General features: G+C 42.8%; 1 protein-coding gene across 20 annotated transcripts in view; it reads right to left on the bottom strand.

Moving 5' to 3' along the window:
• Window positions 1-14,415, bottom strand: part of CADPS (calcium dependent secretion activator) — an 804,342-nt gene that overhangs the window by 484,598 nt on the left and 305,329 nt on the right. For 5 of the 20 annotated variants that reach the window (XM_060307904.1, XM_060307906.1, XM_060307905.1 and 2 more), the window contains exon 1: window positions 1,314-2,145. In XM_060307904.1, the coding sequence (XP_060163887.1) occupies window positions 1,314-1,751 (438 nt within the window). In that variant the 5' untranslated portion in view covers window positions 1,752-2,145. Of the gene's footprint in view, window positions 1-1,313; window positions 2,147-6,455; window positions 6,654-14,415 lie in introns of those variants that run through there. The other 15 variants (XM_060307908.1, XM_060307910.1, XM_030867623.2 and 12 more) reach the window with 7 other exon arrangements.

Below are 14,415 nucleotides of genomic sequence, written 5' to 3'. Positions count from 1 at the left end.
GTGTACGTATACAAGCAAAGCAAACAGAGAAATCTGTGCTAACTGAAGATAAGGGTAGATAAATATGGGAAAACCCAGCAGTCTACTACAGGCAGCACGTAATTCAGTCTCAAATGGCAGCAACCGAGAAATTCACTATTTTAAGAAATTGGTCTCCTAACCTCGATGGGTTTACAGCTGGCTTTAATCACCCCTCACACCGCCCCTCTAGGGGCTTCACTGGTTTTTCTTAGTCCAGCTGCTGCAGATTCATCTAAAACAGACAGAACGGGATGCTTTCTTCATTCACTCACTGCAGCTGGGTACCTGACCCCTTCTCTTCTGGGCCGACGCCCTCGACCTGCATTAACTAACCCCTCCTTTCTCTGGCTGGAGAACAGGTGATAGAAATAGACACGTTTTACACATCAAAGGCAGCCCAGAGCCGCCTCAGCTTTGCCAGCCTCAGACACAAAAAGCTTTTGATGCTTATAACTGCGAGGCTTTTTCCAGCTGCACTTTATCAAGCTAGCAGCGCCAGGGCTTGGAGGGCCTCGCAGAACCAGAAGGTGGCGGCGAAGTCACCTTGGGAAAAGAAGGGGGTCAGAGGGGGGAAGGCAGAAGGGGCGTGCCCCTGCTCTGGGGTCAGTGAGCAAGGGGAAGGGAGATTGGAGGGAAGCCCAGCCAGAGTGAAGCGATGTCCAAGGACCCCCGAGGCGACCCTAATAGGTGATCAGCTGACCCAGGCGGAGGGAGGAGGAGGGTGCCCTTCGCAGCATCACGGGAAGCTTCGCCTTCTGGGCTCGCTTCCTCCCGCCTGCCCCTGCGGTTGCTCTCTGCCCGCGTTAGCCTGAGAGCGGCTCGGAGGCGCTCTACTCGCTCCGCACCGGAGCCCCCCCTCTCTGCCGGGTGCCCCCGCCCGCCCAGCGCACGCCCAGGAGGGCGGGCCGGGAGTTGAGCGCAGCCGCCCGGCGCCGGAGAGTGCTGGGAGCCCTGCAAGCAAGCCAGGCCTCTCTGGGCGCCGCGGGCTGCAAATCACTCCCCGAGCCTCCCGGGCCAGAAAGCGGGACTTGCCCGCCTCGCTCCCCGACAGGGAGACCGGGCACTGGATGCTACGCTCCAGGCTCCCTGCCGGGCCCAGCAGCTCCTGGCGCGCTCCGGGCTGGGTTGGGCCAGGCCCAGCCGCGGAGAGGGGGCCTCGTAACCCCTTTCCCCGGGCGCGGTCTCCTCTGCCTCCAGCTCCTCCTCGCCAGCTGCGCCGCCAGCTCCCATTGTGCGCCCCGCCCGCCTGGCGACATCCCGGCGTACTCGCTGGGCCTCCCAGGCGCACCTACCTTCTGCTGCCGGCGAGCCATATCGGTGGGCTGCTTGGCGTTGAAGGGGTAGGCGATGCAGCGCATCACGAACACGTAGAGCTGCAGCCTCTTCTTCCTCTCCTCCTCCTCTTTCTGCAGCCGTTCCAACTCCTCCTTCTCCTTCTCGCTCGCGACCGACGGGCTGGGGCTGGAGGGCCGGCCGCCACCGGCGCGGCTGCTGGGCTGCAGCCCCCCGGCCCCGCCGCCGCTGCTCGCGCCGCTGCTCCCGCCGCCGCCGGCGCCAGCTCCGGCCCCGGCGCCGCCGCCGCCCCCCAGCCCGGCGCCGCCGCCCGTGCCTTCGCTGGTGCGGCTGGGAGACAGCCGCGCGCCGGACGCGGCCGAGCCGAGCACATCCTTGCCGCTCTCCTCCTCCAAGATCTCGTCCGATTCCTCTTCGCTGGATGAAGGGTCCAGCATGGTGGCGCCTGGGGAGGGGGGTCCCTGGAGCCCCTGGCTTGGGGTGCAAAAGGTGGGGGGCGCTGGAGGCAGCTGGGGGTTGGCTCTCCCGGATGGCCGCTTCTCCCCAAATCAGGGAGCGAGCGCGCTGCTGCTCAGCCTCGGCCGCCGCGACTGCTTCCTCCGCCCGGCGTTCGAGAGCTGGGCTCAGACTCAGAAGCACGAGGGGAGGAGGGGGAGGGAGGGTTGCGTCCGTGGACCCGAGGTGGGCAAGGGGGAGAGTCAGTTGCGAGCCCCGAGCCCGGAGCCGGATGCCATCTGCAGCCGCTGAAGGAGGCGCCTCCAGAAAAGATGCCGAGTGTTGCAAGCTGTCGGTGCAGCCTAGAGCCGAAGAGGCATCTTGCCGATTGGGGAGGGAGCGGCGCTTACGTGTTTATTGGCTTAACTCTCCCCTGTCCGCGGCGTAAGGGTGGCTGCAGAGGGCTGGAGCGGGGAGAGCGCAGAGCATCCCCCAAAGTCTCAGAGCTTCCGTACTGACCCTAATGCTTTCCCGCTCTCCTCACTCCCACCCCTTTGTGGATAATTTCCTCCTTGATGCCCAGCTCTCCTGGCCTGACCTCTCTCCCCCTCCCGCGGACAAAAAGTTCTTGCGGGAGGAGGAAATAGACAAACCAGTGATGACTTTTTGTCATCGAAGAGTAGGCTGTTGGAGACTCTTAATTCAGAGGTCTCACTAAGAGGAAGTCGGCGAGATCTTATACGCGAAAGAAAGAGGCTATTTCCTATCCCCAGCTTTCTTCACACTTGGGACACGGGGGCAGTGGGGCTGCGCAGCCTATTTGTCCCACCTGTGTAAACTCTGACGCCAGCGATTTCCATACGCCCACCCTCATTAAGATACAGGTGAATGCAATTCTGAGCGGATTGGCGTATCGACCATGCAGCTCAACTATTTAAGTAGAAACCCCCCCGCCCCTGTTTACTCTGCCTTCTTCAATTCCAAGAACTGGTGATACTTTATGCTGAGGTGAGCCTACCGTAGAAACAGAAGGGTTTCTGGTTGCTGAGCCCTTCCTCCATTATGGCTCGCTGGAAGATCTGGGTGGAGGATTGGGGACCCCAAGATCAGACAAAGATACCCTAAGAACTGAGTGCATCAACATCTAATGCGTTTACTCTGTCGCGCAGTCTTCCTTCCTGCTTCTCCGTTATCTATTAATTCAAAGCAGCAGATGGTGCTTTCCTTCTCCCTGCTCCTTTCACTTAAGCCAAAAAACCCAGCTCACGGGGGAGCTGGCCAGCGTGCTGAATCTTATCAGCGACAGGCAGATGGATTGAAAACAAACCAACACCTTTTACCCTTTGATCTTAGGCTATCTAGAGAGCTCTCTTGGCTTTTCCTCGCCCCATCTCCTACATTTATGTATTTTCAGTGCTCTAATTATTCGTAGATACTCGTGGGAGTTATTGTTAAAGTGTAGTACGAATTTAAAGTGTATATCACATCTGTCTTTATGTATTTTAAAATTTACCATGAGTTTTACTGTAGGCTTTGATACTCAAAGGAAGTTTTCTAGCTAGTCTGTTTGAGACCTAAAAATGAATTTAAAACAACTAGCTCCACATTAATTCCAAAATCCTGTTTAAATTTTTTTAATTAAGTAATATATACATGGCTCATACTTGACTTCACCACCATACTCACCTCAAGGACAAAACTTTTGTGGTCATCATGCATTCTGTATCAATTTAAAATAAGTAATCCAGCAACATGGAAAGTGTTATATTTTGGCAGTTCTCACTTTTAAATTTTTTCTAAAGAAGTAAAAGATGTTCAAATTATGTTTTCTTGGTTTCCCTGGGATGTGAAATATAGTAGGCCAATCAATCAGTAAATTAACCTTTATCTAGCACCTTTTTACGAGTGAACATTGTTCTAGGTGCTTGGGGTAGGTGGAATTTTTAGAAGACATTCTCTTAAAGAGTCTAAAATCTCCTTTGGGAGATACAAGTATGTGAAAAAGATTAACAACACTTATTTCAAGGCAACATATCAACCAATTCAAGTTAGTAAACTGCTAAAAGCTTGCTTGAATGAAGCAACTGGGAATGGAAGAAAATCATATATTTCTCAAAAGAGAGTTAAATTTTAAAGAAAGGAGCCATATAACTGGATGGTGAAAAGGGAAGCTATTATAAGTGGAAAGGGTGACTTGCAAAGCCATAGTGATAGGACAAAGGACCAAGTAAGGTACAGAGTGTTATGCAGATGGTGTGTGGGTAGGAAAGGGGGAATTGAGGAGGAAAAAAAAGAGTTAAAATTATAATCCATTTGGCCAAATTGTGGGGGGGGAGGGTTCATATTTAGGACACAAAGAAATGAATTGTTAGCTAGGGAGCATGTGGTGATTTGTGGAGGAGGTGCTTTTGAAGGCAAGACAAAGCCATTTACTAATTAGATATTTTTCAAGCAAGATAAGGCATTTAAGTATCATCACATTATGCACTGGTAGAAGAGTGATCATGAACTCTTTAGAACCATTTGGAATTTCTCAATCACTGTAGTACATTTTTGTTTAGTTTTGTATTTTTACAAATCTTTTTGAGTTTTGTGGGGTTTTTTTCCATTTATACTCATTAAAACATAAACTCAGTATCTACCTTGTGTTAATCATATAAACCTATGATATCAGTATTAAATATGACGTTGCTTAGATAAATCTAACACTCTTCTTAATACACCCATAAGCGTTCAATCAAAGAGACTTAAATTTTACTGGAAATACTTTTATAATCTTTTTTTTCAAAACATGGCCATTACTGACTTTTAAAATGTATGTCTTCAAAGGTATTTTTTACCTTAGCTGAAAGTCAATTCAGTGTCCTGGGAGATATTATAACTCTTTGCTACTGCTGAAGATAAGATATGCCAACCCAAACTCCTTCAGCATCTAAACCAGGAGTTGTGGCTTTCCTAGATGCAAATGTTGATGAAGGAAGAAAAGAACCCCAGAACATATCCAAAGGCTCTGAACATTTGCCTACTTTTTGTTGACATCCATATTCTTCTTTTTATTTTATTTTATTTTATTTTTTTTGCAGTACGCGGGCCTCTCACTGTTGTGGCCTCTCCCGTTGTGGAGCACAGGCTCCGGACGCACAGGCTCAGTGGCCATGGCTCACGGGCCCAGCCGCTCTGCGGCATGTGGGATCTTCCCGGACCAGGGCACGAACCCGTGTCCCTTGCATCGGCAGGTGGATTCTCAACCACTGCGCCACCAGGGAAGCCCCATATTCTTCTTTTTTAAAATACAAATCTACCATAGATTCTGATACACATAAGTATTTATACGCTCACACAAGCTATTTTAGGTGCTTGCATGTTTGCCTCTACCTCCAGTTCTGCTTTGTAGGAAACTTGAATAACCTTAAGGTGATAGAATAAATTTTAGTCAGCCATCTGGAGACCATATCATGAAAGTAGAAGTTATAACATGGAATTTTTTAAATCCCAGCAAAACCTAGAGGAAATAGAAATGACTGAGACACTAAACCAGGGTTTTATAATCTGGACCTTGATTATTTCTAAATCTCATTCTTCCCTGAATCGTTTGCTGTGATTGTGTAAAAAGCTGCAAGTAAGAAGGAATAGCTGACTTGTTGGCAATCAATAGACACTTTGGTGAAAAACAATCACTTCCTTCTTTATGTCACTCATATAACATGTTTCAATCAGATAAAACTGAGTTTAATGCCCATCTTAATGTTTTTCTCAGTTTGTTACTAGAGGATAGTTTGGCCAAATTATATATTTTTAAATCTCACAATAAATTTCATATTATCTAGATGTAATCATCTCATCCAATCAATATATATTTTTTTAATTTAAGAATAACTCACAAACACCAAAAAGGGTAAATTTGAACCTTACGGTATGCCTAACGTCAAGTTAAATGCTTGGGCTCTCGACACAGGCAGTTCTGCCTTTGCTACTTAATAGCAGAGTTATTCTGAGAAAATTATTCAGTGACTCAGACTCAGTTTCCTCATCTGTAAAATGAGGGATAGTAGTACTCATTTCCCTCAGAATGACAAGAAAATTAAATTCAATATTATAAGGAAAGTATTTTTCAACAGATTTTAGGTTTAAACTTTTTTTCAACTGGTGGGAGATGGACTTATAATAAATGAGCTGACTAGAAATTGGACATGCATAACTGGAAGGAAAAACAACATTAAAAAATCAAATAGCCGAACTTTCTCACACAATATCCAAAAATAAACTAAAAATGGATTAAAGACTTAATGTAAATGAAACCATAAAACTCCTAGAAGAAAACATAGGCAGTGTGCACTTTGACATCGACCTTAGCAATCTTTTGGGGGGTATGTCTCCTCAGGCAAGGGGAAAAAAAATCCAAAATAAATGGGACTACATCAAACGAAAAGATTCTGCACAGAGAAGGAAACTATTAACAAAATGAAAAGGCCACCTACAGAACAGAAGACATTTGCACATGTTATGTCTGATAAGGGGTTAGTATCCAAATATACAGAGAACAAATACAATTCGACATTAAAAAAAAAAAAAAAATTAAAAAATGGGCAGAGGACCTGACAAGACATTTTTCCAAAGAAGCCATACAGATGGGCAACAGGCACATGAAAAGCTGCTCAACATCACTAATTTTCGGAGAAATGCAAATCAAAACCACAACGTCAAACCTGTCAGAATGGGGCTTCCCTGGCGGCGCAGTGGTTGAGAGTCCGCCCGCCGATGCAGGGTACGCCGGTTCGTGCGCCGGTCCGGGAAGATCCCACATGCCGCGGAGCGATGGGCCCGTGAGCCATGGCCGCTGGGCCTGCGCATCCGGAGCCCGTGCTCCGCAACGGGAGAGGCCACAGCAGTGAGAAGCCCGCGTACTGAAAAAACAAACAAACAAACAAAACAAAACCTGTCAGAATGGCTATTATCAAAAAGATAACAAATAACAAGGATTGGCGAAGATGTGGAGCAAAGAGAACCCTTGTGCACTGTTAGTGGGGATGTAAATTGGTGCAGCCACTGTGGAAAACAGTATGGAAGTTCTTCAGAAAATTAAAAATAGGACTACCATACCATCCAGCAATTCTACTCCTAGGTATTTATCTGAAGAAAACAAAAAACACTAATTCGGAAAGATTATATATTCATTGCAGCATTACTTACAATAGCCAAGATATGGAAGCAACCTAAGTGCCCATCAATAGATGAATAAAGAAAATACGGTGTATATATACAATGGAATCTTAGCCATAAAAAAAGAATGAAATCTTGCCATTTGCTACAACATAGGTGGACCTAGAGGGTACTGCACTAAGTGAAATAAGTCAGAGAAAGGCAAATATTGTATGAATCCACAAATTTGTGGAATCTAAAGAACAAATGTACAAATGTAACAAAAGAGAAACAGAGTCATAGATACAGGTGGTTGTAATGTATAGAAATATTGAAATATTGAGAAATATAGAAATATTGTGCACCAGAAACTAACATAGTGTTATAGTCAATTATACCTCACAACAAACAACAAACTCATTTAAAGAAAAGATCAGATTTGTGGTTACCAGAGGCAGGGGATGGGAGGAGGAGAAATTGGATGAAGGTGGTCAAAAGGTACAAATTTACAGTTTTAAGATAAGTAAGTACTAGGAATGTAATGTATACCATGATAAAGATAATTAACATTGCTTTATACTATATGTGAAAGTTAAGAGAGTAAATCCTAAGAGTTCTCATCACAAGGAAAACCATCTTTTTCTTTTATATCTATATATAAATGGAGATGATGGATGTTCACTAAAATTATTGTGGTGATCATTTTACCATACACCTTAAACGCATATGGTGCTGTATGTCAATTATATCTCAATAAAAATGGAAGAGAAAAAGAAAAAAATCACATAATCCAGAAATAGATCCTTGAAAAATAGAATAGTTACTTATCAGTATTTATTTAATTGATCCCTATCTTGTTTTAGACAGTATTTTCAGAGACTTAGAAAATGGTTTTTTGTTTGCAAAAGCTGCTCTTCATCATTACTCTTTATCATATAATAATCCTTGCTAAAGTGAAATGAAGTGGGTTAAGATGGAATTAAAGGATAATCATAAGACTAAAATAATAGAATCGAGCCACATAAAAACATTTTCTTTTACTCCAGGCAACAAAACAAACGGTTTTGGAATGATAAATACTACTACTTACAGGAATTGGTCTCAGAAAACCACCTTATTAGTTAAAAAAGATGATAAGAACGGAACACTGTATTTTACAATAAATATTTAACTTGAATTCTGAAAACCAACTGTTCACAAGGGTAATCACATTTCTTGTGTATACAATTTCTTTTAATAGAAGTAGGAGCTAGATGTGGTATAGATTGAAATGGTTTATGCTGGTGTTTACGTGGACAAAGGGAAGGATTGAGTCTTTTGCATTGATTCTGGGATACAGTGACATGCCAGCAAATAAAAGAAAAAAAAATACCAGTATAGCTGTTTCCATATGAGATATTAGGTAGATAATTCCTCTAATTAGCCCAATTCTCTAATTTGGCTTACACTGGTATATGCTGTTACCATTATATCTTTACTTTCTCAAAATAATTTTCTGGGTTGATTGTCTTGGTTATATTTAATTGGCTTTAGACCAGGAAGCTTTTAACAGCTTGTACATAGGAATGACTGACATCACGGTATTTTCATATTAACAAGTTTGTTTTTAAACAATTGAAAATAGTAAATTCCTTTAACTTGGGCTACCCTAAAACATATGGGTCTTTTGAGTAGCTAATATTCTGGAGGAAGATAATGAGTATGAAAAAAAAGTTGAGAGAGGCTTGATGACTGAAGGGAAAGTAAGCAAAAATCTAAGGATGGGTCCCATTAAGGGGTAGATACTATCATCTGGGTCACAGGTCAATAGAGGCTAACCTGCTGGGAGAAATGCTTTAAACCAGGTCTAGTCACCCACATGCCATTAGCAAAAGGCTGATAATACTTGAGTAAAACATATATTTTAGGCTTTGTATCTAAGCAGAATCTCTGCCTTTGTCATCCAGAATTCATATTTTGATGTTTTACCACTTTCTGACCGGTTGCAAGGTACAGAAAACTGAAATAACAATTAGGCACAATTAGGCATGCCTGCAAAAAGAGAGAGAGAAGGCCCTGCCCCAAGACTGCAGGCCTCGAATCCACTCACCCCAGTTAAATGGAAGAAGAAAACAAAAGAGATATACGTGGCTGCCACAGCTCTTTGATGCACAGTGACCTGCCTACTCATTAACATGCTTCAACTGGTATATATTATCTGATAAATCTGATTAATATGCCCTCTTCTTGAGGAGGAGAGAGAAGAGAGCCAGAAGCTTGCCTTTCTCCCTGAGAGATCATAACCCAAGCTACCACCTTTCACCAAGTGGCTCAGGTTCTCAGATCCCTGGCTGTCCTGCAACCAAGAACCCGGGTGAACCGCTGTATTTGATTCTTAAGAGTGGGTCTCTCTCCATTGGTTGTATTTATTTGGAATTCTGGCACTTTCTTGGCAATATCTTTGAAAGAGATAATGAGTTAATGCATGTGTGTGCTTGGAACAAAGTATATAGCATACTATATAGTAAGTATATAGTAAGCATTTGTTAAATGTCAGTGGAGATGGAGATGCTGTTGGTAACTATTATGAAACTTATTGAAAATGACAAGGCTAGGTTCTAGTTTTTGCAAGCGGGAAGAGGGGCATAGTTCACTAAGGCCAGTGAGAACCTCTTGCCCTTAAGAGAAAGACAACTTAGCATTGGAAACCCACAGCAGACTATGAGAGTCAGCACCAGAGCTACAATACAGGTCTTGGAGGAAGTGGGCATTGTGTTCCTTCAGTGTAAATTTAATACCTCCCCTTCTTCACCCATTCTAATGTCTTGATCTACTTTTACATTTTTATTTTATTTATTTTTATTATTTAATTTTTTTGCGGTACGCGGGCCTCTCACTGTTGTGGCCTCTCCCGTTGCGGAGCACAGGCTCCGGACGCGCAGGCCCAGCCGCCATGGCTCACGGGCCCCGCCTCTCTGCGGCATCTTCCCGGACCGGGGCACGAACCCGTGTCCCCTGCATCGGCAGGCAGACTCAACCACTGCACCACCAGGGAAGCCCTACTTCCACATTTTTAGAAGTTATACGAACATAAGGAGGAGAGTTAAGTGAAGGACGGGGCAAAGTCGTGAAGCTGGAAGAGTTGGCTAGAACTCTAAGGGGAACCCTTGGAGTGTATTTAAACAGGCACATCAATTGTCATAAAGATGCTTTCCTACCTTTTTCTTGCAAGGCATGACTTCATGCTATAAAAAGACCAGCATACAGATTTTCCTTGGACTGGTGAAAACCAATCTCCATTTCAGACAACTCACCATAGGAAATGCAATAAATGTTTAAAGAATATTCTGCACTCAAAGTCAACTCATAGTGAAGAGACAGCAAAAAGTTAGACCCAAATCATAAGGCTTTATCTCTCCTCCCGTTATTATTTATTCTGCACAACAAAATGAGACTCCTATGAGTCACCAAGTCATTTGGCCTGTCAGCGATTAAAACAGCACATTTACCGTGCAGTGGCCATAACCTATTTGATTACTTCAGAAAATGTGCGGAAAAGGGAAAACCTTACAGGTGTCTTGATGCCTTCAGGCAATAGGCTGAGTAATCACACAGAACCGAGTCATAATTTTTCCCCCATCCATACATATGCATGACCTTTGGCAACTTCACAGGCAGGGGGAATGGCTTCAAGACGGAGTAACTCCATTATGGGGCTCAACTATATAGTCAAGGTTACTGAGGGCAGTTGAGTCGTCAGTCCCCTGCTGACAATTTACTAGTTGGGTGATGAAAGTGATGAATGTTCAGACTGTGCCCAAATTCATAACACAAAATATGTGACTTTAAAATTAATCTCTCATAGGAGTAACGAGTTTAAAAAGTAAGAGAAATTGTAGCCTGTTAAGAGTTTGTTTTTATCCCTAGGTTTGCCCAGGTTAACTGGCATTTTGGTGATGAAAGAAAACTTTTAACATCTCCACATCAACCTTATATTCCATAATCATTGATATAGTTTCATGGGCAAATATTTGGTCTTTTCAACCTCATTATTCCCTTTGCTATTGCCATGGTTTGTATATTGTTTTTTTAAGTCTTATAGACATGATTCACTGGGTAAAACATGTCTATATACCACCTGTTTTACCGAGTTGTTTCTAGAAAGAAAAAAGAAACTCAAACCAAGAATCTAAAACACCAAATTTTGCACAAAGGTTTGAGTTGTGGCTTTGGGATCAGACTTGAGTTCAAATCCTAGCTCTTAGCTGTGTGACCTGAAAAAGATAGTTCTTTGATCCTCAATTCTTCAACCTTAAAAGTGGCAATAGGGCTTCCCTGGTGGCACAGTGGTTGAGAGTCCGCCTGCCGATGCAGGGGACACCGGTTCGTGCCCCGGTCCGGGAAGATTCCACATGCCGCAGAGCGGCTGGGCCCGTGAGCCATGGCCGCTGAGCCTGCGTGTCGTCCGGAGCCTGTGCTCCGCAACGGGTGAGGCCACAACAGTGAGAGGCCCGTGTACCGCAAAAAACAAACAACAGCAACAAAAAAGTGGCAATAAAAGTACCAATAATCCATAGGGATTTTATGAAGGTGAATCAAATTCATGCATCTAAAATGCTGAGCACAATGGCTGACACCTGTTCAGGAAAGGAAAGCTATTGTCAACATTACACATGAATTGGTATCCAACTCTGTGGAAGAACTCAAAAAAGAGAGAGGTGTCCAGCACTTGCCCACTGCAGAGAGGACAGGTCCTGTTGGAACAGCTTCTACAAAAATTCTTTGTTATCAAGATTTTAAGCTTCCATCCCTGAATAAAGAGCTTCATTTGAGATAGCTTATAAAAACACATGAAGTTATCATTACATGTTTTATCAAAATTCATCTGAGGAAATACTTATTTGCCAAATGACCACAAAATAGGGATGTTATATCCAGACTTGTAATGAGGTTGACATTCCTGGAAGAAAAAAAAGAAAGAAAGGCCATTCAAACATTGCTTTTTGAGGGCTCAGCTAAATAGCTTTTAGAGAGAGCCTCCACTAGCTTGTATTTGCATAACAAAAAGATTCCCCCACCTTCCTATAGTCTTATTCGCAGATTCCCAAATAGAATATTTATTAAAGTCTAGATGCAATTAAACCTTTTGTGAAATGTGTGTTTGATCATGAATAGGGGTGAGTCAGAAAGTCTGTGAACGAGACTGAAACATAAAGGAAGTATACAAGAAAGCATTCTCATCCTATATTTAGCCATAACATTCAAATGACAAAAAAAGAGAGAAGACTTTAGACTGAGATGAGGTTTTCCAATGAGTGCCATTCATCACTAATCTTGGTTTCTTTGTTTATTGCTCTCATTAATTCAACTAACATATGTTGGATGTTGGAAGATTTGCTTATAAAATGGTGATGGGAAAGGTAGTCTTGTCCTAACCTAATCTGTCTGGATTCTGAAAGTGCTTTTGTATGAAAGGAAAATTTAGTGAGTCCTCAAATAGTACTGTTTTATTAACGTAACAAAACCGTGTTTCAGGTTACTACAAAAAGATGCCACAAAATCTAAGCTTTTATATTTCACTCTAGAAACTTAAAAGGAGGTCTGTTCTCACCTCTATTATTGTTCTGAATTCTTTTAAAATAGTCTATATTTTACTATGAATATTTCAAAGAGGTGGTTCTTAAAGACGTTACCTACTCTGGAGAGGTATTTGGGGGAGGGGGGGGTCAAGCATGGTGATTTTTTTTTTAACATAAAAGAGGGCTTAATCTAATCAAATAATTTGTCCATAATTCCCAGGAAACCAGAGCAGACTTATGCATTTGGATGGTGTGATTGAGTAAGTGAGAACAAATCTCTTCTCACTATGATTTTGGAGATTTAAATTTCCCTAAGTAATTTTCCTGCCACCTGACCTTATTTGCCTTTGCAAAGGCAAAACAAATCAACTTGAGAGGAAAAGGAAAGGAAAACAATAATCTATGTTTTCATGTTCCTGGATTATTTGATTCCCTGGGTAGGCTTGTCTTGCTTACTTATAATCATACCAAAATATTCATAATTTAGAAATTGGCAGGAAATGAAACTGCAATCCTTCTGTCCCTGTTGGAACATATCAGGGAATCAGGATTTTCTCTTACCCCAGAGATTCCTTTCAGCATGTGCCAATTTTCAAGCCTCAGGATGCTAAATGACAAGAATTATATGTGAAACCTTGCAGTGAGCCAAGAGTTCTGGTGTATACGCCCTGAAAGTGCATTCCAGGACCTCAGAGGCACTTCGATTCTGCTAATTAAAATGCGGATGTGTTTTTAACCATTGGGCCCAGCAACACTTGTCATTTAAGCTAGATTTTGTGAGCAGGGGCTCAGATGATCCTAATCATCTGTTTATGGCAGGTATATGGAAACTTCCAGTAATGCTTGTTAAGTAACTCTTGACTCTGGAGTTCAATTATTTTTTTCATTGGTGTAATGAACACACCTATTTGTACCCTTTATTGAACGCCTATTGTGTCCCAGATTCTCGGCTAGATCCTGAGAATACAAAGTCAAGTGAGCCCAGTTTTTCACTTGCAAGAAGCTCACAGTCTAGTTGGGAAAACAGGCAATAAAAAAAAAATGATAATGTCCTCTGGAAGGTTTGAGGATAGAGCTGTAAGCCTATAGTTACAGGATCAGCTGTGAGTCAGGATATGAAATAGTATGCGGAACTAGAAAAACAGCTGACAATGCGTTATAGTCCAATGTATCTGAAAGATGGAAAATATACCAAAGAGTGTGATCTGGGGAGAATCTTTACATGGATATATGTCTCTATGATAGTGCCAGAAAGGTTTTAAGGTGATGCCTTTCTAAAAGGAGAAGGAGGACAGAAGGGGTTTTCTGGGCAGGGAGAACTCTGTGAACAGAAGCTCAAGGGCAAATTGCAGAATGGCATATGGAAAGGTCTATTCGGACACTGGAATCAGATGGACCTGGGTTCAAATCCCAACTCTGTGATTCTCTAGCTCACATTCAACCATGTAGAAATCGCCTAGGGCAGTTGAATCTACTCACAACCTGCTTTGTTATTGTATTTTTAATTTAGAGTTTTATTGTTAGCTTTAAATAAGTCTAAGATTAAGTAACCTTTAAAATTTGTCTATTTTGGGGAATAATGGTAATGATCATAATGACATATTGTTGATGATAATAAAGATGGCAGATATGATGTTTGTTTATGGGGTGCCTGCTTCATCCATGCAGACACTAAGGGTTTCATATGCTTCCTCTCATTTTCTTCCAAACAAGCGCCTGAGGGTCTTGATTTGAACTTGTGCTGTTAGACACCTTGATATACCACTGTAGGGCAAATAAGGTTCTAAGGCTGCTTCTTGGTCATTAGAAAGGCCATCATTAAAAGATTTGAGTCAAATCCTTTACCACAGCAACCTGACAAAGATGTGTGTCTTGGGCAAGTTACTTAATGTTTCAGGTCCCAAGTTTCCTCTGCTATGGTATTTACTTGATAGGCTCATTCCAAGGATTAAGAAGTAAGGCTCAAGAA

Source organism: Globicephala melas, chromosome 11 (genome assembly GCF_963455315.2).
Source record: "Globicephala melas chromosome 11, mGloMel1.2, whole genome shotgun sequence".
Classification (NCBI taxonomy): domain Eukaryota; kingdom Metazoa; phylum Chordata; class Mammalia; order Artiodactyla; family Delphinidae; genus Globicephala; species Globicephala melas.
Note: the sequence above shows the minus strand (reverse complement) of the source record. Positions and strands in the feature narration are given on the sequence as shown.